The sequence below is a fragment of the Saimiri boliviensis genome, chromosome 2, assembly GCF_048565385.1.
Source record: "Saimiri boliviensis isolate mSaiBol1 chromosome 2, mSaiBol1.pri, whole genome shotgun sequence".
Taxonomy (NCBI): Eukaryota; Metazoa; Chordata; class Mammalia; order Primates; family Cebidae; genus Saimiri; species Saimiri boliviensis.
This window is the reverse complement of record NC_133450.1, coordinates 221,012,485-221,035,224: the sequence shown is the minus strand read 5'-3', so window position 1 is coordinate 221,035,224 and position 22,740 is coordinate 221,012,485. Positions and strand designations below refer to the sequence as shown.

Genomic DNA, 22,740 nt, shown 5'->3' with positions numbered 1-22,740 from the left:
GACTGTCTCAAACAAAAACAGAAACAAAAAACAAAAACAAAAAAACTGGTCCTGAATGCTCCCCTTCCTAGGTCCTGGACCTAAATTTGAATTCATTCAATATATATTTGGGAGAGGCAGGGAGGCTCAAATTTTGTAAGCTTCAGGTCCCATCCATCTTCCCTGATTTATTTTTCTCTCCAGCCCTTATCACCATCTGAACAAAGATTCATTTTTTATCTGGTTTGTTATCCATCTCTTTCCTCCCTAGAATGTAATGTAAGTTCTAGGTGGGCAGAGATGCCTGCTTTGCTCACTTTTACATCCCCAGAGTTTAGAGCAGTGCCTGAAAAAATCCTGTGGAAGGAATGCAAGTGCCTACCTAACTGCAGCTTGCCTTTTTTTGTTTGTTTGTTTGTTTGTTTTTGGGCAGCCATTCAAGAAATTTATTAAAAATCCTAGAGAGGCAGGCTAGGGAGGGCTGAGTTGGTTACATCTGGGGTCCATCTAGGTCCCATCTTTGGAAGAGATGGTGGTGGTTAGGGCTGCCCGGAGCTCCTCGGGGGCAAAGACCTCCAGTTCTGTGATGATGCTGCCAGTGATGAGGTTGTGGGGGGTGACATCGAAGGCAGGATTCCAAACTCCAATCCCAGGTGCCGCAATCCAGACCCCATTAACATCGGTCAGCTTCTGGCTCGGATGCTCTTCAATGATGATCTCCTTGCTGGTCTCCAGACAGAGGTCACAGGAAGAGCTGAGAGCAGCCATGTAGAAGGGAATGCCGTGGTGCTTGGCGACAATGGCCAACTGGTAGGTGCCCACCTTGTTGGCTGTGTTGCCATTGGCAACCATGTGGTCAGCTCCCACGATCACGGCTGACACGCCCCTATGGGCCATGGCAGCAGCTACCATGCTGTCGGCAATGAGGGTGGCGGGGATCTGCTCATAGGCCAGCTCGAAGACCATCAGTCGGGCTCCCTGGTTGTAGGGCCAGGTCTTGGTGCAGAAGGCGTGCTCCAGGCGGCCCAGGCTGCGCAGTGATCAGATCACACCTAGGTCTGTACCATAGCCAGCAGTGGCCAGAGCATTGGTGTTACAGTGGGTCGGCACAGTCACCTTGCCACCGTTGGGGGCCACCTGGTCCAGGTGGTGGGCTCCGAGATCTCCGATGCTCCAGTTGTCTCTGAGGTCTTTCTCCAGCATGTCCTTGGCGCAACGGATTACTCTCTCCCGGACTGCCTCCTCCGTAGTGCCCTCCCGGGCCGACCGGGCCGCAGCATCAGCCAGGTCGCGGGTGGGGTGGGCCATGTTGACAGCAGTGGGCTGAGTGGTGACGAGGAAGCTCAGCTTGTCGCGCACGAAGGCCACCAGTGCGGCAAGTCCCAGTCCCCCGGTGCCCGTCTGCAGCTCCATGGCGAGGCTGAGGCAGCCCACTAGGGTGATGGCTGGGGTGCCCCACACCTTCATGGCATGGATGGCCTACCAGGCTTGGCGCACCGAGCCCACCGCCTCATAGTGGCTTTGCTGAGGCAGCAGCAGCTGGTCCAGGATCTGCAGGGAGCCCCTAGAGTAGCGGATTGCCTCCAGGGTCATGGTGCAGCGGCCAAACCCAGCACAAATCCAGGGGCACTGGGGTCTGAGCGCACGTGAGGAGTGGGGCGGTTTTTTTTTTTTTTTAAGATAGTGAGACAAGTCTTGCTTTGTCGCCCAGGCTGGAGTGCAGTGGCACCATCTCGGCTAGCTGTAACTTCTGCCTCCCGAGTTCAAGGATTCTCCTGTCTCAGCCTCCCGAGTAGCTGGGACCACAGGCATATGCCACCACACTTGGCTTATTTTTGGTATTTTTAATAGATATTAAAAATATCTATTAAAAATAGATATTTTTAATAGATATCTATTTTTCAGGGTTTCACCATGTTAGCCAGGATGGTCTCCATCTCCTGACCTCGTGATCATCGGCCTCCCAAAGTGCTGGGATTACAGGCATGAGCCATCACGCCGGGCCCCTAGCTGCATCTTCCAAGGTCAGTTTTCCCTTTGTACTCTCCCCAGTCCACTTCTCTCTCCTAAGTGCCCCCTGTCTACTCATCCCCAGCCCTCCTTAGACCCCACAGGAGCAGCCCTCCCAGGCACCTGGAGTTTCAGTTCATTGACATCCCACTTTAAGCTATAAAACCTTGCATTCCCCTGGGGCCAGGAATATGCTTGGGACACCCAAAGTGTCATCATTCTACTAATTAGCTGACATGTTACCTACATCTTCACAGTAATTAAGTCAGTCTCCACAAAGATGAGCCCTTTGGAAGTGAGGACAGCAGGAATGATGTGACCTATTTTATAGATGAAGAAACTGAGGCCAGGTAAGGTGAAGCTACCAGCCCAGCCTTGATCTCTACATGGTCTATCTCTATGGCGTGACCTGCTGAGCCTTCTGTTTGGCCACAGTTAAAAACATCCCTGCCACCCTATCATCAATATTTTGATTCCCTCAGACACATTCTGTTAGTCCCTGACTAACCGCATCCTCTGAGCATTTTATTTTATTATTAATTTTTTTTTTTGAGATAGAGTTTTGCCCTTGTTGCCCAGGCTGGAGTGCAATGGAGCGATCTCGGTTCACTGCAGTCTCTGCCTCTAGGGTTCAAGTGGTTCTCCTGCCTCAGGCTCCTGAGTAGCTGGGATTAAAGGCGTACACCACCATGCTCAGATAATTTTTGTATTTTTAGTAGAGACAGGGTTTCACCATGTTGGCCAGGCTGGTCTTGAACTCCTGACCTCAGGTGATCCACCCACCTTGACCTCCTAAAGTATTGGGATTACAGGTATGACCCATCATGCCTGGCCCCTCCAAGCACTTCAGCAGGAGCCTGGAAACTTATTGCCGAGATGGGCTAGGTAACAGGAGGGACCAACATTAGTCATACCAAAGGAGTTCCTGTCTGGGTGACTCTGGATCTGGATGCTGCTGGGGGTGGTGGAGGTTGACTAAGAGACAAGCACCGCAGGTAGGTGGCCAGGGTGTGGTTAGTGGTGGGGGCGAGGGTGCTGTCCCAGGGCCTTCCAGCCCCCATGGGGTCTGCAAAGCAGGCTTCAGTCAAAGTGACCTCCTGCTCGTACTCTTCGTCCAGCAGTCCCCACCTCTAACCCTACATGTCCTTTCTAACCACCTATGAAATCAGAAGCGAGAAAAGCCCTAAGATGGGAAAACAGGTCTTGCTCCTTCCTGGCAAACCAGCTGGGCAGGTTTGCTGGTGCAAGCGTGGAGGGTGGAGGAGCCAGTCAACATCAGGGAATGAACAGAGCCAGCAAATGCCAGGGCCTGGGAGACAGCTCTGGGGTGAATCCAGATAAAATCATGCCTGGGTTTGATCTAGTGCTGACCACAGCTGGCTCTTACAGTCAGGTGGCTGTGTAGATGTGTGGGAAAATGGGCTGGTTTTGAGGGAGGATTTCAAAGGATGTGATTACTAGTAGTCAGAAGAAGCAATTTTGTCAACTATCAAGGTACATTCACAGAGCAATGTATCAAGAACACCCAAGAGGCCAGGCAGGTGGCTCACACTTGTAATCCCAGCACTTTGAGAGGCTGAGGCAGGTGGATCACTTGAGGTCAGTTTGAGACCAGCCTGACCAACATGGTGAAACCCCATCTCTAAGAAAAATACCAAATTAGCTTGGCATGGTGATGGATGCCTGTAATCCAAGCTACCTGGGAGGTTGAGGCAGGAGAATCACTTGAACCTGGGAGGCAGAGGTTGCAGCAGTGAGCTGAGATCGTGCCATTGCACTCCAGCTTGGGCAACAAGAGGGAAACTCTGACTCAAAAAAAAAAAAAAAAAAAAAAACAACCCAAAAAACCAACACCGAAGGAATTTGTTTAAATATATATTTTTGGGCCTGCAAAGTCAGGATTCCTAGAGGTTGGACACTCACATCTGTATTTATTTATTAGAGACAGGATCTCACTGTCACCCAGGCTGGAGTGCAGGGGCGCAATCTTGGCTCACTGTAGCCTCGACCTGGATCCTCCTGCCTCAGCCTCCTAAGTAGCTGGGACCACAGGGACGCGGCACCATACCTGGTTAATTTTTGTATTTTTTGTAGAGATGGGGTTTTGCTATGTTTCCCAAGCTGCTATTGAAATCCTGGCCTCCAGTGATCCTCTCACCTCAGCCTCCCAAAATGCTGGGATTACAGGTCCAGCCTGAAAGCTTTATTTTAAAAAGTCCTTCACAATCCCAGCAGTTTAAGACCAGCCTGGGCAACATAGGGTGACACCATCTCTGCAAAAAATAAAAAAACTGGAAATGGTGCCATGCGCCTATAGTCCCAGCTACTCAGGAGGCTGAGGTGGCAAGATGACTTGAGTCAGAGAGGTTGAGGCTGTAGTGCACTCCAGCCTGGGTAATGGAGCAAGACCTGGTCTCAAAAAACAAAACAAAACAAAACAAAAAAATACCTCCCAGATAATTGTGATACTCAGAAGTTTGGGAATTAGAATTAGTACCTGGTCTTTAAACAGCAAGTGTTTGAAACTCCCTCTTTAACCTCTGAGTCTACTGCTTAGCTGTGCTTCCTTGGGAAAGTGACTTAAGCTCTCTGAGCCTCATTTGCCTTATTTGGAGAATGGGGACAAGTCTAACTACCTCTCAGCGTGGCCATAAGGAACACATGATAGGCAGAGCATTAAGCTCAGGGCCTGGCACAGAGAATGTTCTCCAAGTCAGAATGTGCTTATTAGCTGCTACATTGATTATTCCAGCCAAGAATCTTTGGGATTTTGGGATGAACATGAGAAGCTGAAGGAATCAAAGTCCAAAACTCTGGACTTTACTCCTGTCCAGAGTTGCTGATGTTAGGAATGACAGGCTCACTGGGAAAGAATGGAGCAGACTGCCGAGAGGAACCAGGAGCGGGGTCCCAGGCCAAGTCCAAGGCAGAGGCTGTTCATTTTTAGCCACTGACATGGTCTCTAGGTCAGGGCCCTGGGCAGATATAACCTGCAAGAAACATAGCAGGGCTCTGTGGTTAAGACCTGAGGCTTAAGGGTCAGAGAGTGCTGGGTTCAAGTTCTGACTCCTGTTTTAGTAATGCCTGACATCAGATAAGAGACTCAAGAGGCTCCACGAGGGAGGCAGGCAGCACACCGTGGCTACTCAGCCAGGTTCTGGAGTCAGATAGCTTTGCTGTTGCATATGTGTTGGTCATTGGGGCCATCAGTCTTTTATCTGGCGAAACCTTTGGCTCATAGCTGGTTTGGGTGTGATTGTCACCTTTCACCTCATTCTCAGGTCCATCCACATGACATGGAACCTGGAGGTTTCCTCCCAATTCCATCAGGGTTGGGGGCCCCAACATCTCCTAGTCCCAACCATAGAGGGCTCTGGGCCCTTGGGTTTCCTTCCCTCCCTGTCTCCGCAGGTGGCCCCTCCTTTTTTTTTTTTTCTTTTTTTTGAGACGGAGTTTCGCTCTTGTTACCCAGGCTGGAGTGCAATGGCGCGATCTCGGCTCACCGCAACCTCCGCCTCCTGGGTTCAGGCAATTCTCCTGCCTCAGCCTCCGGAGTAGCTGGGATTACAGGCACGCGCCACCATGCCCAACTAATTTTTTGCACCTTTAGTAGAGATGGGGTTTCACCATGTTGACCAGGATGGTCTCGATCTCTTGACCTCATGATCCACCCGCCTCGGCCTCCCAAAGTGCTGGGATTACAGGCTTGAGCCACTGCGCCCGGCGCTACCCCTCCTTTTTTTGACAGGGCCTCACTCTGTCACCTATGCTGGAGTGCAATGTGTGATCATGGTTCACTGCAGCCTCAACCTCCTGAGCTTGATCAATCCTTCCACTTTAACGTCCTGAGTAGCTGGGTGCCACCACGCTTGGCTATTTTTAAAATTTTTTGTGGAGGTGAGGTCTCACTATGTTGCAAAGCTGGTCTCGAACTCCTGGGCTCAATCCATTGTCCCACTTTGGTCTCCCAAAGTGCTAGGATTATAGGCATGAGCCACCACACCCTGCCCAGCTGATGTGGCCCCTTCTTAGCAAAACTGGAGTGGGGCACTATTTGGTGACACTGCTCTGTGACACTGTTTTTTTTCCCCCCAAGACGGGGTTTCACCATGTTGGTCAGACTGGTCTTGAACTCCCGACCTCAGGTGATCCACCTGCCTTGGCCTCCAAAGTGCTGGGATTACAGGCGTGAGCCACCACGCCCGGCCTGTGACACATTTCTGTGTCAGGCCACCCAGAAATGACCCCTTTTAGTCCCCAGGAACAACAGTGCAGGCTGTACTGCGTTAGTATTTTGAACTCAGTAGGTGCCGGATGATAAATATTTTCGAGTAGGGTTTACACCGGATATGATCAAACAAACCATGTATGTGTACACACCAGCAAAGTAACCTCTGCTACCTGTTTTCCAGCACATGGGGGCACACCCTGAGAATCCATATCGCACAACCAGTTGCTCCTTACTGCCCCTGGTCGATTCAAAATCCTGAGAGGGGTGCTGCCAGAGAACCCCCTCTTCTATGTGTTCTGAGGATTCAGCCTTCCTGAATCCAGCCTGGCAGGCAGGAACCTTCCCAACAAGGCCCTCCCAGGGCTTACTTCCCAGGGCAGTTGGGTGCAACTCTGAGTGGACACTGCCCCCTTGAGGTCATGCCCACTATGACACCTGGGAGAGCGGAGTTTACACAACAGAAACAGACCCTGGTGATGCTTTCCTTCTAAGTGCCCTCTCTGGGTGCCTCGAGATTGAACCAAAATGCAGAGCTGGGTTACAACTGTGTTTGGGGGAGGCTTTCATCTTGCACTGAGAATCCAAGCCGACAAAGCCTGCAAATCACCATCCCTGATCACCTCTCAACCAGACTAAATCCCTTGTATCCTGGGCCCACTAAGTTCTCTCTGGAATACTCTCTCATATTTTTTTTTTTATTTTTTTATTTTATTTTATTTTTTTGAGACGGAGTTTTACTGGAGGCTGGAGTTCAGTGATGTGATCTTGGCTCACTGCAACCTCCGCCTCCTGGGTTCAAGTGATTCTCTTGCCTCAGCCTCCTGAAAAGCTGGGATTACAGATGCATACCACCATGCCAGGCTAATTTTTATATTTTTAGTAGAGATGGGGTTTTGCCATATTGGCCAGGATGGTCTTGAACTCCTGACCTCAGGTGATTCACCTGCTTCAGCCTCCAGAAGTGCTGGGATTACAGGTGCCCAGCCCTCTCCCACATCCTTTTCTGGCTACCTCCTACTGGACAGACATTGATGTCTCTTCCCCTGGGAAGTTTCCCAGTATCCCACATTGGGTAGATGCAGCTTTAATTTGCTTCCATAACCCCATGGCAGTGTTTTATCCAACCGTATCGTCATGGCTGCTTGGGTCTCTGACCTCCCACTGGCAGGCAAGTGGTGTGTGGTAGGGACCCAGAGACCGGAGCTCCCCAGCACTTGGCCCTGACAAATTTTTTGTGTAGGAAGAGGCAAGACCAGCCAGCTCTCCACATAGAGAAAACGGTGTAACGTGAGAAAACCTCAAGGAAAGGCTCACCTCTCGTGCGGCTCCCACCCACTCAGAGCCTGGCTGCTTCCTTCTCCTCCTCCTCTCCCACCATAAAACTGGGTGGTTAGCCTGGTGAGGTGGCTCACGCCTGTAATCCCAACACTTTGGGAGGCTGAGGTGGGCAGAACTTGAGATCAGGAGTTCCAGACCAGCCTGGCTAACATGGTGAAAACCCTGTCTCTACTAAAAATACAAAAATTAGCCAGGTGTGGGGGCAGGCGCCTATAATCCCAGCTACTGGGGAGGCAGAGGCAGGAGAATCACTTGAACCCAAAAGGTGGAGGTTTCAGTGAGCTGAGGTCACACCACTGCACTCCAGCCTGTGGCAATGGAGACTCTGAAACACACACACACACACACACACACACACACACACACACAGACTCTGTCACACACACACACACACACACACACACACACACACACACACCCCCATATGGCCCAGAAGCAGTTCTCTGCCTCAGCCTCCCAAGTAGCTGGGATTACAGGTATGTGCCTCCCTCCCTGCCTAATTTTTGTATTTTTAGTAGAGATGGGTTTTGTCATGTTGGCCAGGTTAGTCTAGTCTTGAATTCCTGGCCTCATGTAATCTGCCTGTCTTGGTCAAAGTGCTGGGATTACAGGCATGAGGCACTGTGCCTGGACCCTAAAATTTATTTTCATTTACTTATTTAGGGACAGAGTCTTGTCTGTTGCCTAGGCTGGAGTGCAATGGCACGATCTTGGCTCACTCTAACCTCTGCCTTCCAGGTTCAAGCGATTCTCCTGCCTCAGCCTCCTAAGTAGCTGTGATTACAGGCATCCACCACCACACCTGGCTAATTTTTTTTTGTGTGTGTATCTTTAGTAGAGAGGGGGTTTCACAATGTTGGACAGGCTGGTCTCAAACTCCTGACCTTGTGATCCTCCTGCCTCAGCCTCCCAAAGTACTGGGATTACTGGCATGAGCCACCATGCCCGGCCCCTAAAATTTATTTTTAACAAGAAGAAAAATTTACCTCTGGGAACACAACATAATTTTTAAATTTTTTATAGAGAGGGAGTCTTTCAGCCAGGCGCAGTGGCTCATGCCTGTAATCCCAGCACTTTGGGAGGCCAAAGTGGGTGGATCATGAGGTCAAGAGATTGAGACCATCCTGGCTAACATGGTGAACCCCATCTCTACTAAAAATACAAAAAATTAGCTGAGTGTGGTGGCACACGCCTGTAATCCCAGCTACTCAGGAGGCTGAGGCAGGAGAATAGCTTGAACTTTGGAGGTGGAGGTTGCGGTGAGCTGAGATTGCACCACTGTACTCCAGCCTGGCAACAGAGGGAGACTCTGTCTCAAAAAAAAAAAAAAAAAAAGGCTGGTCTTGAATTGCTGGCTTCAAGAGATCCTCCTGACTTAGCCTCCCAAAGTGCTGGGATTACAGGCATGAGCCACCACACCTGGCCCACTCTAAACTCTTGCCTGCTTCTCCCCAACCCAGAAAGGCAGTATTGGAAAGTACAGGCTTGAGTCTGACCTACGTTCAAATCCCTGTTCTGCCACTTGCTGGCTGTGTGACTTTGGGCAGGTCACTTTGCCTCCTCTTTGAGCCTCAACGTCTTCATCTGTAAGATGGGGATAATAATGCTAATTCCTCACAGGATAATTTTAAGCATCAGAGATAATGGACACTAAGTACTTAGCACAATGCCTGGCTCATGTAAGCCTGTTATAATCCAAGGCAGGCTCTCTTTATCCCAGGTTCCATTGGGGGCTATTGGAGTAGAGGGAATCAGTATCCGTTTATTGACAAATAAAATACATGTACCCCTATACAAGTATCACTGCGACATTTCAGGAACCTTGGAGCTGGGAACGCCCCTTCCTCCCGGCCCTCCTCTCCTCTAGGCTCCTCCTGATTCATCTTGGGCTCTCTAGAAAAGTGCTTCTGGCATTTTCTCACTGGAAACTCTGTAGGTGTGCTGGTTGGGCTCTCAGGGTTTATCATGGCCACACTGTTCCTGGGTGCTGCTCAGTCATTCATGTCCAGACCAAACTCTGGATACAACTCTTTGGTGGTGACACCTCGGATCATAGCTGAAAGGAAGGAAGGTAGGAAGGAAGGCAGGCTAAATGTCCAGTGGGGAGGTGGGAGGGAGTACAGCCAACGCTCCGAGCCAGTGTTACTGCCATGACCCACCAGGACCATCTCTGGCTACAAGCCAGTGCCCACACTTGTGCCTTGTCTAACTGGCTGAGGTAAGCTCCCTGCTACTCCTTCCAGGCTGCCCCACCATGGGCCCTGCCTAGCCACGCCACGCCAATAGCTCCCACCAGAGCTCCTCCATGTGCCAGCCACTGTGTTCAACACTGGACCTACGAGGACTCCTTGGACCCTCACCCCATTTTGAAGTGGAATGAAATAGAGCTCCCTTGATTCCATTCTCCACACAGAGCTGCTGGATTCATCTGCTTCAAATGTAAGCTGACTGTATGCTGTGCGTGCCGGACATATCAGACTCCACCGCATGGCCCACGGGCTCGATCGAGTTTGCCCCTCTGGAGCCCCCATGATGCTATTCTGCCTCCTTTCTCCACAAAGACTGGTCCTTTCTCCTGGGGAAGGGTTCTCCTCAGAGCCCTCCCCTGACTACTTTATCTTACCCCCAGCACCCTGCTGTTCATACCTCAATATTCTCCCCATTTCTGCCCTTTGTCGCCTTCATAGCACCTAACACATTTTGTAATTAACCTGCTGAGTTCACTTATTTCCTGGGTATTCTTCCACCCCCAACAGGAAAACAAACCACATGAGAGCAGAGACCTTCAAGTGTCTGGTTCACTAAATAGAAAAAATTAGCTGGATGTGGTGGTGGACTCCTGTAATCTCAGCCACTCGGGAGGCTGAGGCAGGAGAATTGCTTAAACTCAGGAGGCAGGAGGCAAGAGGCAGAGGTTGCAGTGAGCCAATATCACACCACTGCACTCCAGCCGGGCAACAAAAGCAAAACTTTGTCTCAAAAAAAAAACACGTGTCCGGTTCATCAAAGTGCCCCCAGTACTCTGTAAAGTGCCAGGCATAGAACAGCTGCTCAGTAAATGTTCACTGAATAAACAAAAAGGAGGTCAGGCATGGTGGCTCATGCCTGTAATCTTAGCACTTTGGGAGGCCAAGGTAGGTGGATCACTTGAGGTCAGGAGCTCAAGACCAGCCTGGCCAACATGGTAAAACACCTTCTCCACTAAAAAAACAAAAGTTAGCTGGGCGTGGTGGTGGGTGCCTGCAGTCCCAGCTACTTGGGAGGCTGAGGCACTAGAATCGCTTGAACCTAGGAGGCGGAGGTTGTAGGGAGCCAAGATCATGCCACTGCACTCCAGCCTGGATGACGGAGTGAGACCTAGTCTAAAATAAAAAAGGGATAGGTCACCTGCTCCACATCATATGATCTGGAAGTGACAGGCCTCATGCTGAGTCTCACTACTAAGAGCTTATGTTCTTTTTTTGAGATGGAGTTTTGCTCTTGCTGCCCAGGCTGGAGTACAGTGGATCCATCTCCATTTACCACAACCACTGCCTCCCGGGTTCAAGCAATTCTCCTGCCTCAGCCTCCCCAGTAGCTGGGATTACAGGCCTGTGCCACTATACCTAATTTTATATGTTTAGTAGAGACAAGTTTCTCCATGTTGGTCAGGCTGGTCTCGAACTCCCAAACACAGGTGATCCACCGGCCTCAGCCTCCCAAAATGCTGGGATTATAGGCATGAGCCACCCCGCCCAGCTGAGCTTCTGGTCTTAAATACTAGCCTACACTCCCCTCACATCCCCTTCTTCTTGGGCCCTGATCACCCTGCTCTTCTCATCCATCTATAGTTCCCGCCTCTGGTTTCTTCCTTCTCCTCCTCTGGGGCCCATTCTCCAGTGAAACACAGAGAAGCAGACCAGGCGCTATGGCTCATGCCTGTAATCCCAGCACTTTAGGAGGCCAAGGCGGGTGGATCACCTGAGTTCGGGAGTTTGAGACTAGCCTGACCAACATGGAGAGACCCCGTCTCTACTAAAACTACAAAATTAGCTGGGCATGGTGGCACATGCCTGTAATCCCAACTACTCTGGAGGCTGAGGCAGGAGTATCACTTAAACCCAGGAGGCAGAGGTTGCAGTGAGCTGAGATGGCGCCATTGCACTCCAGCCTGGGCAACAAGAGTGAAACTCTGTCTCAAATTAAAAATAATAATAATAAAGAAACACAGCCCAGCTCTTAGTACTACCCCAGTGGTTACTGACTGCTGAACATCAGAGTGCCTACCACTCCGAGCCAGGGGATGGAACTGAAGGGTATGTAGGGGGCCACCTGCAAATTTCCTCGCCTTCAAGGTAGTCTCTCCTAGCCAGCATGGCACACAAGTATTGGTGTCTCTGCTAAAGCCCTCTAGATAGTAAGATTTTGTTCAAGGAGGAACAAAATACTCCTTTAAGTCACAAAGGGTCACCCTTGCACTTGCTGCCTCTTTAGCAAGCCAGTCACTTGAGGCATGGTTGGTATCCTGATCACTCTTGAGTAGGCCCCAGAAGGCTGGGGAGACCCTGAATCCTCAGTCTGGCAGATGGGCAAGCCCGGCTCAAACCTGCCTGCAGCTCCAAAGTAGGCTCTGTACTTGAGGAACAAACCTAGGTTGCCAGGGAGGCCGGAGGCTGGTAAGGAGAGGGGCTGGGGCAGCCCAGGAGCAGGCCAACTGAGGAAGGTGAGCGAGTTGGCAAGTTAGGAGGTCCAGGAGCAAAACCCAACACCTCTAGGCGAGAAGACACCCTATGATGCCTGCTGGTGGCTCTGGAGTCCCAACTACTCACCGAGTTTGCCCATCAGCATCTGCCCCACATCCTTGATGTCATTGTACTCGTGAAGCTGGGTAATGTGGTCCTCCAGTTCATCCACACTGTAGCCTCTGGGATGAGCGATGGAGAGAGGGGGAAAGACAGCCCAGTTAAGAAAGCAGATGACGACCCCAGGCTCAGGCAGTAATAAGGCATCTTGAAGGGCCTACTCGGTGCTAGGTACCGGGGATATAGTGACAGCAAGACAGGCCCTGCCCTCATGAAGCTTACAGCCGGGCAGGGGATCTCTCCAGGTCCTCACTCCTGGCAAACACCCCCTGTCTTATTAGGGCGGGGTCTCCAGCCACAATGGTACTATGTGACCCTGGCCACAGCTGAGGGACTTGCAGATGGGCACATAATCCAAACAGCCAGGTGGATGCCCTCAAGTGTGAAGTGCACACACTCTGCCATGTGGCTGGAGCAAGGGGCTTGAGGAACTCCAGGAGGTGTTCAAGAGCCAGCTTCCCCTACACCCTGAAAACTCCACCTGCAGAGAGAGAATGGAGTCTGTGCAGAGGGAAGCAGAGGCAGAGAACATAGCTCCAGAGACTGGGAGAGCAACAGCTTTCATTTCAGACAGCTATCCAGGTCCTAGTTCAGGACCCTGGCAGCCAGAGCATCCCCCTACCTGAGAGGCTGCTGAAATACCCTGAATCCAGAAGCACAGTTCCATTTCTATGCTAAGCCAGTGTGACTGGGTTTCAGTTACTAGGCAGTTAGAGAGTTAGGGCCAGGCATGGTGGCTCACGCCTGTAATCCAAGCACTTTGGAGGCCAAGGCGGGCGGATCACCTGAGGTTGGGAGTTCAAGACCAGCCTGACCAACATGGTGAAACCTGGTCTTTTTTTTTTTTTTTTTTTTAAGACAGATTCTCACTCCTACACCCAGGCTGGATATGGTAGCATGATCTCGGTTCACTACAACCTCTATCTCCCAGGTTTAAGTGATTCTCCTGCCTTAGCCTCTTGAGTAGCTGGGACTACAGGTGCATGCCACCACACCTGGATATTTTTTGTATTTTTAGTAGCGATAGGGTTTTGCCATGTTGGCCAGGATGGTCTCAAACTCCTGACCTCAAGTAATCTGCCTGCCTTGGCCTCCCAAAGTGCTGGGATTATATGTGTGAGCCACTGTGCCCAGCCAAAAGTTATCTTAACCATGCCGGGGAACCGAATGAGACTTACTCAGATATGAACTGGGAGATCTCCTTGTCCAGCATGTCCCTCTTCTCCTTCAGTTTCTGAATGTCAAGGTGCAGAGACTCCTCACTGGTCTGATCAGCCTGGCCAGATTTGGGCAATGGCCTCTGAGAAGCAGAAAAAGTCATCAACCAGACTGACCAGTTATCCACAATTCAGAGCCTACATGTCCCCCAGTAGTCACTCCCTGCTTCTGCTTGCTAATAGGCACCCCAGCCCCCTGAATAAGACTACATGTCCAAGCTTTCCTTGGAATTAGGTGTGGCTCTATGACTAAGTTCCAGTAAGTAGAACTTAATCATCTGGGATTTTTTTTTTTTTTTTGACAGAGTCCCTCTGTCACCCAGGCTAGAGTGCAGTAGCACGATCTCAGCTCACTGCAAACTCCACCTCCTGAATTCAAGCAATTCTCCTGCCTCAGACCCCCAAGTACCCAAGTAGCTGGGACTATAGGCGTGCGCCACCACACTCAGCTAATTTTTTTTTTTTTTTTTTTTTTGAGACGGAGTTTCGCTCTTGTTGCTCAGGCTGGAGTGCAATGGCGCGATCTCGGCTCACCGCAACCTCCGCCTCCTGGGTTCAGGCAATTCTCCTGCCTCAGCCTCCTGAGTAGCTGGGATTACAGGCACACACCACCATGCCCAGCTAATTTTTAGTATTTTTAGTAGAGACGGGGTTTCACCATGTTGACCAGGATGGTCTCGATCTCTTGACCTCGTGATCCACCCGCCTCGGCCTCCCAAAGTGCTGGGATTACAGGCTTGAGCCACCGCGCCCAGCAATTTTTGTATTTTTTTTTTTTTTTTTTTTTTTTTTTGAGACGGAGTTTCGCTCTTGTTGCCCAGGCTGGAGTGCAATGGCGCGATCTCGGCTCACCGCAACCTCCGCCTCCTGGGTTCAGGCAATTCTCCTGCCTCAGCCTCCTGAGTAGCTGGGATTACAGGCACGTGCCACCATGCCCAGCTAATTTTTTGTGTTTTTAGTAGAGACAGGGTTTCACCATGTTGACCAGGATGGTCTCGATCTCTTGACCTCGTGATCCACCCGCCCTGGCCTCCCAAAGTGCTGGGATTACAGGCTTGAGCCACCGCGCCCGGCCTAATTTTTTTATTTTTAGTAGAGATGGGGTTTTACCATGTTGGCCAGGATGGTCTTGATCTCTTGACCTCATGATCTGCCCCCCTCAGCCTCCCAAAGTGCTGGCATTACAGGCATGAGCCACTGCTCCTGGTCTGATTTTTGTATTCTTAGTAGAGACAGGGTTTCACCATGTTGGCCAGGCTGGTCTCAAACTCCTGACCTCAAGTGATCTGCCCGCCTCAGCCTCCCAAAGTGTGGGACTACAGGTGTGAGCCACCGTGCCCAGCTGTCACTGGGTTTATAATCTCATTGGATAAAACCCTTCCTTGGGTTTATGTTTCATCTTTTCCCTTTCTGCCTACAGAAGCTGTGAAGGCCAGTGCCTAGTACACAGCCAATCTTCAGGAAACATATGTTGAATGAACTGTCTACACATGATACAAGAAGAGACCAAAGAAAACACTCTTCCTGGTTTTAGGTCAGTGGCTTGTAACCAGTCACTCAGCAGAATGAGTGAGCACTCTCTGCTAGGAACTGACAAAGGGTCCAGGAGAGCAGCAATGAATGACACATCAAGTCCAGCCCACTGCTCTCATAGAATGCATAGCCTAAGCCCCAAAGAGAAAGCACCCAACAATTAAGTTCTTCCTGCAGGTGCTTCCACTTAAAGCTCTACTCATGTATGGCCACATCAGAAAGGCCCTCTCCGACAGCCCTCTCTATGATGGTCATGTCTCAATCATTTCCTTTCTCCTGATTTATATATATATATACATACATACATATATATATATATACACACACACACATATATATATACATACATATAAATACATACATACATACATATGTGTATATATGTATATATACACATACATATATAAATACATACATATATACATACAGATATATATATACACATACATATATATATATCTGTATGTAATTATGATAATAATTATTTTTTGAGACGGTCTTGCTCTGTTGCCCAAGCTGGAGTGCAGTGGCGCGATCTTGGCTCACTGCAATCTGCACCTCCCAGGTTCAAGTTATTCTCCTGCCAGGCATGCGTCATCACACCCGGCTAATTTTTTTATTTTTAGTAGAGATGGGGTTTTGCCATGTGGCCAGGCTGGTCTCGAACACCTGACCTCCGGTGATCCACTTGCCTTGGCCTCCCAAAGTGCTGGGATTACAGGTGTGGGTCACTACGTCTAGCATATATATATTTGACCACAACCTCCGTCTCCCAGGTTCAAGCAATTCTCCTGCCTCAGCCTCCCAAGTAGCTGGGATTACAGGCACACGCTGCCACGCTTGGCTCATTTTTGTATTTTTAGTAGAGACAGGCTTTCACCATGTTGGTCAGGCTGATCTCCAACAGCTGACCTCGTGATCTGCCCGCCTCAGCCTCCCAAAGTGCTGGGATTATAGGCGTGAGCCACCACACCCAGCCTTTAAAAAATTTTTTTTAATTTAATTTTTCTTTTAAGATGGGATTTGTCTCACTCCATTGTCCATGCTGGAGTGCAGTAGCAAAATCACACCTCACTGTAGCCTCAACCTTCTGGGCTTAAGTAATCCTCCCACCTCAGCCTCTTGGGTAGCTGTTAGGACAGGCATGTTCCATAACACTCAGCTAACTTTTTTTTTTAATTTTTAAGTTTTTGTAGAGATGGGTCTTGCTATGTCACCCAGTTTGGTCTTCAACTCTGGGCTGGAGCGATCCTCAAACCTTGGCCACCCAAAGTGTTAGGACTGCAAGCATGAGCCACCACACTTCGCCTCCTGATGTTTTATAGAATTTTTCTTCACCTGTCAAGTTATGCATTTCATTATTTTCGTTGTCTTATGTTGCTTTACATCCCTGAAGTGTAATGTCCATGCACGAAGGGACTTTTGTTCACTGCTGATTGCAGTGTCTACAACAGTACATGGCACACAGTAGGCACTCAATATTTATTAATGAATGAATGAATAACCAATAAATGAATTATAAATCTGAAAAATGCTTTGAAGTACAGTGTACTATGGGAGGGTCTAACAGGGCAACTGGACTGAGCCAGGAGTGGGGATAAAGGCTTCTCCAAGGAAGCTGAATTTTAAGGGATGAGCAGGCTTTAGCTTGGCAGAAAGGTGGAAGAAAGTATTGCAGGCAGAAGGGACAGAACAGTTGGCCCTCCATATCAGTGGGTTTCACACTGAAAACATCTGATTGAGAAAAAAGCATGGTTGAGTTTGTATTGAACATGTACGGACTTTTTGTCTTGTATCACTCCATGGGGGTCCAGCATCTCCATGGATACCCAGAGATGAATGTGTACTCAAATGCTGTAAGGCAGGAGAGAGCACATGAGTTGGGGGAAATGAGAGTGGTTTCCATGTATGTGAATGGGTGAGTGAGGGGACAGTGGTGTGAAAAAGAACAAATGCAACCATGCATGGTGCTATTAGAAAGGAGGAGAGGCGGCCGGGCACGGTGGCTGATGCCTGTAATCTCAGCACTTTGGGAGGCCGAGGCAGGTGGATCATGAGGTCAGGAGTTTGAGATCAGCCTGGCCAATACGGTGAGACCCCCGTCTCTACTAAAAATACAAAAATTAGCTGGGCATGGTGGCACACACCTATAATTTCAGCTACTCAGGAGGCCAAGGCAGGCGAATTGCTTGAACCTTGGAGGCGGAGGTTGCAGTGAGCTGAGATCGTGCCATTGCATTTCAGCCTGGGTAACAGAGTGAGACTGTCTCAAAAAACAAAAACAAAAAAACAAAACCAAAAAAAAGGGAGGAGAGGCAGAGCCCACTTCAAGAGCCTGGAGTTCCTCTGATGATGCAAGGGCAGCTGGAGGAGTTGGTTTGTGGTCCTGGTTAGGAGGCTGAGTGTGATTTCAGACTTGGCAAGTAGAAAGGCAAAGATTATGCAGGCAGCTCTGGGTGTCCCAAGAAAGGTCAGGACTGGAGAGAGACGGGAGAGTTGTGGGCACTGGGGTAGGCTGAGGGCGTGGAAGTGAGACCTTGGAGTGTGTGTGCAGAAAGAGAACAGCAGGAGGAGGGTAGAGTGACTCAGATGTGCCCACATTTACCTCAGGAGTGGCAGGGAGCAGAGAAGCCAGCCAAATGTGCAAAGAAAAAGAGGCAGGGGGTCAGGAGGATGCCCCTGCAAAGAGGCCCAGAGACGAACAAGCACAGGGTACTGGTTAAGAGTTCAGTTCAAGGCCAGATGTGGTGGCTCACACCTGTAATCCCAGCACTTTGGGAGGCCAAGGCAGGTGATCACCTGAGGCCAGGAGTTCAAGACCAGCGTGGCCAACATGGAAAAACCCTGTCTCTACTAAAAATACAAAAATTAGTGGGCTATGGTGGCAGGCGACTGTAATTCCAGCTACTATGGAGGCTGAGGCAGAAGAATCACTTGAACCTGGGAGGCGGAGGTTGCAGTGAGCTGAAATCATGCCATTGCACTTCAACCTGGGAGACAGAGTGATACTCTGTCTCAAAAAACAAAACAAAACAAAACAAAACAAAAAGAACTCAGTTCAAAGTCCTCAGCTCTGCCATGTCCTGGCTATATTCATCTCTCTAGAACTCATGGGCCTCATCTCAACACGGGGACAGTAAACCATCTTGCCTCAAAGGTTGCTGGAAGGAACTGGAAAGGTGATGTATGTAAAGTAAGCTGATGGGGACAGTGCTCAATAGAGCCTCTTTTTTTTGGGGACAAAGTCTTCCTGTGTCACCCAGACTGGAATGCAGTGTGATCTCGGCTCACTGCAACCTCTGCCCGCCCCCGCGTTCAAGTGATTCTCCTGCCACAGCCTCCCAAATAGGTGGGATTACAGGTGCCTGCTACCACACCTTGCTAATTTTTGTATTTTTAGTAGAGCTGTCATTTCAACATGTTGGCCAGGCTGGTCTCGAACTCCTGACCCCAGCTGATCCACTCGCCTTGGCCTCCCAAAGCGCTGGGATTATAGGCATGAGCCCATGCCTGGCTGAGCCTTGTTTTTAAAAATAGAATGGAAAGTTGGGCATGGTGGCTCCTGCCTGTAATCCTAGCACTTTGGGAGGCCGAGTCAGGCAGGTTGCTTTGAGCTCACCAGTTTGAGACAAACCTGGGCAACATGGCGAAAATCTGTCTCTACTGAAAATACAAAAAAATTAGCCAGGCATCATGGCACACGCCTGTGATCCCTGCTATTCAGTAGGCTGAGGTGGGAGGATGGGCTGGGCTTGGGAGGCAGAGGTTACAGTGAGCCCAGATTACACCATTGCAGGCCAGCCTGGGCGACAGAGTGGAACCCTGTCTCACAAAAAAAAAAAAAAAGAAAAGAAAAGGGAAGGAATGAATTAGCATGAATGAGAAAGGCATGATCTGCAGTTAGTTACCACATGGTCAAAAACAGTGGAAACCAACTCACTCTCAGAGAGTTCAATCAGCCAAATGCTTTTGGCAAACTGTGGTTGCCACCTTGTCATCATCATCTGGGCTCACTGTGATTGCCCTTCAGACCTTGCCTCTGACCCTGCCATCTCTGGAAAGCCCTCTTTGCAAGTCCAACCCTGGGCTCCCCCTCTCAGAACCCATGTGCATACTTGTCCCGGAACTGTTTTTTGGCCTGTGGCTCCTGGAGGGCAGGGCGCTCTCTGGCACACACCTGCATTGCACAGTTGCTAAATCAATGAACAAACAAATACCAAGTTTTTCCTGATCTAACTTTATTTTTTTTGAGACGTAGTCTAGCTCTGTTGCCCAGGCTGGAGTGCAGTGGGGCGGTCTCAGCTCACTACAACCTCCACCTCCCTGGATGAAGTGATTCTCCTGCCTCGGCCTCCTGAGTAACATGCACCACCACGATTGACTGATTTTTTTTTTTTTTTTCTTTTTTGTAGTTTGAGTAGAGACAGGGTTTCACCATGTTGGCCAGCCTGGTCTTGAATTCCTGACCTCAAATAATCCACCCACCTCGGCCTCCCAAAGTGCTGGGATTACAGGTGTGAGCCACCTCTCCTGGTCCTCATGATCTAACTTGGGAGTGGTGGTAGTGGTAGTGGCGACTCCAACTGGGGGATGAGAGGAGGAGGAGGCTGCGTTTTGGGGGTGGCTTGCCAGAGAAGAGGAGAGACTATTTAGCAACTAAAGGAGTGGCCAGGGTGAACACCAAGCATTTTCCTGACTGGGGAGCGGTGGGTTTGTTTAAAGGCAGGGCTGGGTAAGGGGTGAAACCACCGAGCAGGAGAGATGGCTGGTGCTTGACTGGAGTGAAAGGCATCTGAGGAAGCAGGAGGCAGGAAGGGGAGGGAGAAGAGTTAGACTAGGACAGGACAGGATAGCACTTCTTTGAAGACTGGCAGGCGGGAGGAAAGGAAGGGGAGGGATTGAGAAAAGACCTGAACGTTCTCAGTCGGCTGGGAGAAGACACGGAAAAGGGCCAAGTGGGGATCAGCTGCTGTTGGGATGGGGAGGAGGGCTGGGAGCGGCAAGGATTCACACCGAGGGAGTGTCGGGGATGGGAAGGTGGGTGTGGGTAAGACATACTCACAGGGGATCGGAAGGCCCCGCGGCAACTTCGAGTAAGTCCTGATTCAGTCCTGCAGAGGAATCCGAGGGGAAAGCCTGATTGAACCCGCTCTGATAGGACAGGGATACCGTGGGGATGCGGGAGGAGAAGCGGCTGGGAAGTAGGAGGGGCTGGGAAGTAGGAGCGCACGGAACTGAAAAGGGGACACACACGCTCCCAGGATCAGGGTAGAGACCCTCTAGGAAGGGGAAATTCCGAGAGCGGGGTCGTCTGGAGCACTGGAAGGGAGTCTTTGGAAGTGATTTTTGGAAAGGGAAAGTCTGGGGCACGGCCATGAGGAGTCAGGAAAGAAACTGTGGAGTCCATTTCTCGCCCACCTCCTGAGCCCTGGGGTCCGAGGCCCCCGGATCAGGGGGTTGAGTGGCGCAAGAGGGTCCAGGGCGGGAGTCGGAGAACAGCCTCTCAGGTTCTGAGCCGGAGCGTGAACGGTCGCACAGAAAGGTGCGCGCGCACCCAACGATAACCAGCCCCACTCCTCTCACGGGATGGGCGGGGACTGCAGTTGCGCGCGCAGCTTTTGTTGTGACGCCACAGGTCCCTCTGGCCACGCCGCCGCCTGGCCACGCCTCCTTTCTGCTTCATCTTTCTCATTGACCAATGGGCTTGGATCGTTGAGGCCACGCCCTTATTCTGCCCTCTAATAGCGCACTGGTTACGCCTCCTCTGGCTCCGTCGCACTGCTGCGCGGTGGCTGACTGACTTACGCAGTGGCTGCCGGGATTGCGCTGATGTGGCCCCAACCCCGCCTCCCTCCCCGCCCCGCGATGTCGGAAGAAACCCGACAGAGCAAATTGGCCGCAGCGAAGAAAAAGGTAAAGCGCGCCGTGTCGTGGCCCCCCGACCCAGCCCCAGCCCCCCTCCTATGGCAGGACCGCGGCCAGAGTCCGTGCCACTCCTGAGGCACACCGGGCTGGGCCCCCCGGTGCCTCTGGGCTGCCCCCACCAAAGTCTTGTCAGCCAGCCCCGCCCCCTCAACCGCCCAGCCCCCGCCCTCGCCAGTCGCCCCCAGGTGACTTTGGGCTGGTGACTCCCGGGGCTCCCCGCTTCAGACTCGGCCCTCACCTCCTGCCGTCCCAGGTCCAACCTCCCTGGGCTCTTTGGGCTGGTGTCTCCAAGGACCTCGGTCCCCAGCAGCTCAGCCAGTGACTTTGGGCCCGAGACCCCAGGAGCTCACCGCTCCAGACTCGGCCCTCACCTCCTGCCGCCCCAAACCGGCCCTCCCTGGGCTCATTGGGCTCGAGTCTCCAAGGACCTGGGTCCTGGCCCTGTGCTCCCCTCCCCCATCGCAGAGCGGCGACTCGGACGTCGCGCCGTTGTCCCCCCCAACCCCCGGGAAGAGTGGAATGTAGTGACGTCACAACCCCCCCTCGGAACCGTAATTAGTGCTCTAGACCAGCCTTTGATCTTAGGACCCAGCCCCATAAGTGTTCTCATCCCGTTTATGGTTCCCCTGGTCACAGCATAAATTTCCAGCTGGAAGGGGAATGGGGACTATGGGACCTAGGAGGGAGAGGTTTCAGGCTTCCTTACTCCCTTAACATAGACGTTGACAGTATGAAAAGCCTGCACTTCTCCTGTGAGTTCAAAACGTTGGCAGTATCTCTGGGTAGCAATGTGAGAATGAGTTTGGTTTGGTTTTCTCCCAGGCTTCTCCTCTCCAGAGAGACTTTAACATTTTTTTCTGACTTCTCCACCTCATATTCGAATTCTCCATGGTTCTGGGACCAGAGTGCCCTTTAATCAGTGGTCTTTGGAATGAGATCTGCTTATCTTCTGTGGAACAGGTCTTCGGAAACTGAACTTGACAGCTTGAATCTTTCTCATATCATCTCAACCTGGGGGTACTTGGAGCGCAGTGGATAAATTGCATCTTTCTGAAGCATCAGTTTCCCTTGATTCTCTTAAGAGAGAAAAACATTAATGTACTTAGGGATGACAGTCACATAAATGTGTGAGAATACACCAGACTTCTCTCTGAAATGAGGCTTGGGTTGTCCTCTTTCTGTTAAATTCCTAGATTTAACAGAAAGGCTGCCTTCTGCCATGAGGATACATTGATGTAAAAGTTTGACAGGTATTCGTGCATTTCTTTTTCTTTCTTTCTTTCTTTCTTTTTTTTTTTTTTGAGACAGAGTTTCACTCTTGTTACCCAGGCTGGAGTACAATCGCGCGATCTCAGCTCACCGCAACCTCCGCCTCCTGGGTTCAAGCAATTCTGCCTCAGCCTCCCGAGTAGCTGGGACTACAGGCGTGCGCCACCATGCTCAGCTAATTTTTGTATTTTTAGTAGAGACGGGGTTTCACCATGTTGACCAGGATGGTCTCAATCTCTTGATCTCGTGACCCACCCGCCTCGGCCTCCCAAAGTGCTGGGATTACAGGCTTGAGCCACCGCGCCCGGCGTATTCGTGCATTTCTTACACTAACAAATGTGTGAGGATGCATGATTCTAAACCACACAGTGTATAGTTCCTGCCTACTTAATTTTTA

The 22,740-nt window shown here is 50.7% G+C and overlaps 2 protein-coding genes and 2 pseudogenes across 5 annotated transcripts in view; 1 reads left to right on the top strand and 3 right to left on the bottom strand.

The window, feature by feature from the left end:
• Nucleotides 1-486: 486 nt before the first annotated feature.
• On the bottom strand, nucleotides 487-945 carry LOC101033753 (methylthioribose-1-phosphate isomerase pseudogene; annotated as a pseudogene).
• A 75-nt stretch (nucleotides 946-1,020) lies between these two features.
• LOC120366349 (methylthioribose-1-phosphate isomerase pseudogene) lies at nucleotides 1,021-1,446 on the bottom strand (annotated as a pseudogene).
• An 8,005-nt stretch (nucleotides 1,447-9,451) lies between these two features.
• SWI5 (SWI5 homologous recombination repair protein) lies at nucleotides 9,452-21,534 on the bottom strand. Its single transcript, XM_039474840.2, is given in 6 exon segments — nucleotides 9,452-9,614; nucleotides 12,367-12,461; nucleotides 13,578-13,699; nucleotides 20,212-20,297; nucleotides 20,300-20,359; nucleotides 21,429-21,534. Coding segments are annotated over 6 exon segments (534 nt in total). The 3' UTR covers nucleotides 9,452-9,549.
• Nucleotides 20,942-22,740, top strand: part of GOLGA2 (golgin A2) — a 22,156-nt gene continuing 20,357 nt past the window's right edge. For 2 of the 4 annotated variants that reach the window (XM_010351298.3, XM_003940579.3), the window contains exon 1: nucleotides 20,945-21,062. In XM_010351298.3, coding sequence (XP_010349600.3) covers nucleotides 20,979-21,062 — 84 coding nt within the window. In that variant the 5' untranslated portion in view covers nucleotides 20,945-20,978. Of the gene's footprint in view, nucleotides 21,063-22,740 lie in introns of all 4 variants that reach the window. The other 2 variants (XM_003940580.4, XM_010351299.3) reach the window with 2 other exon arrangements.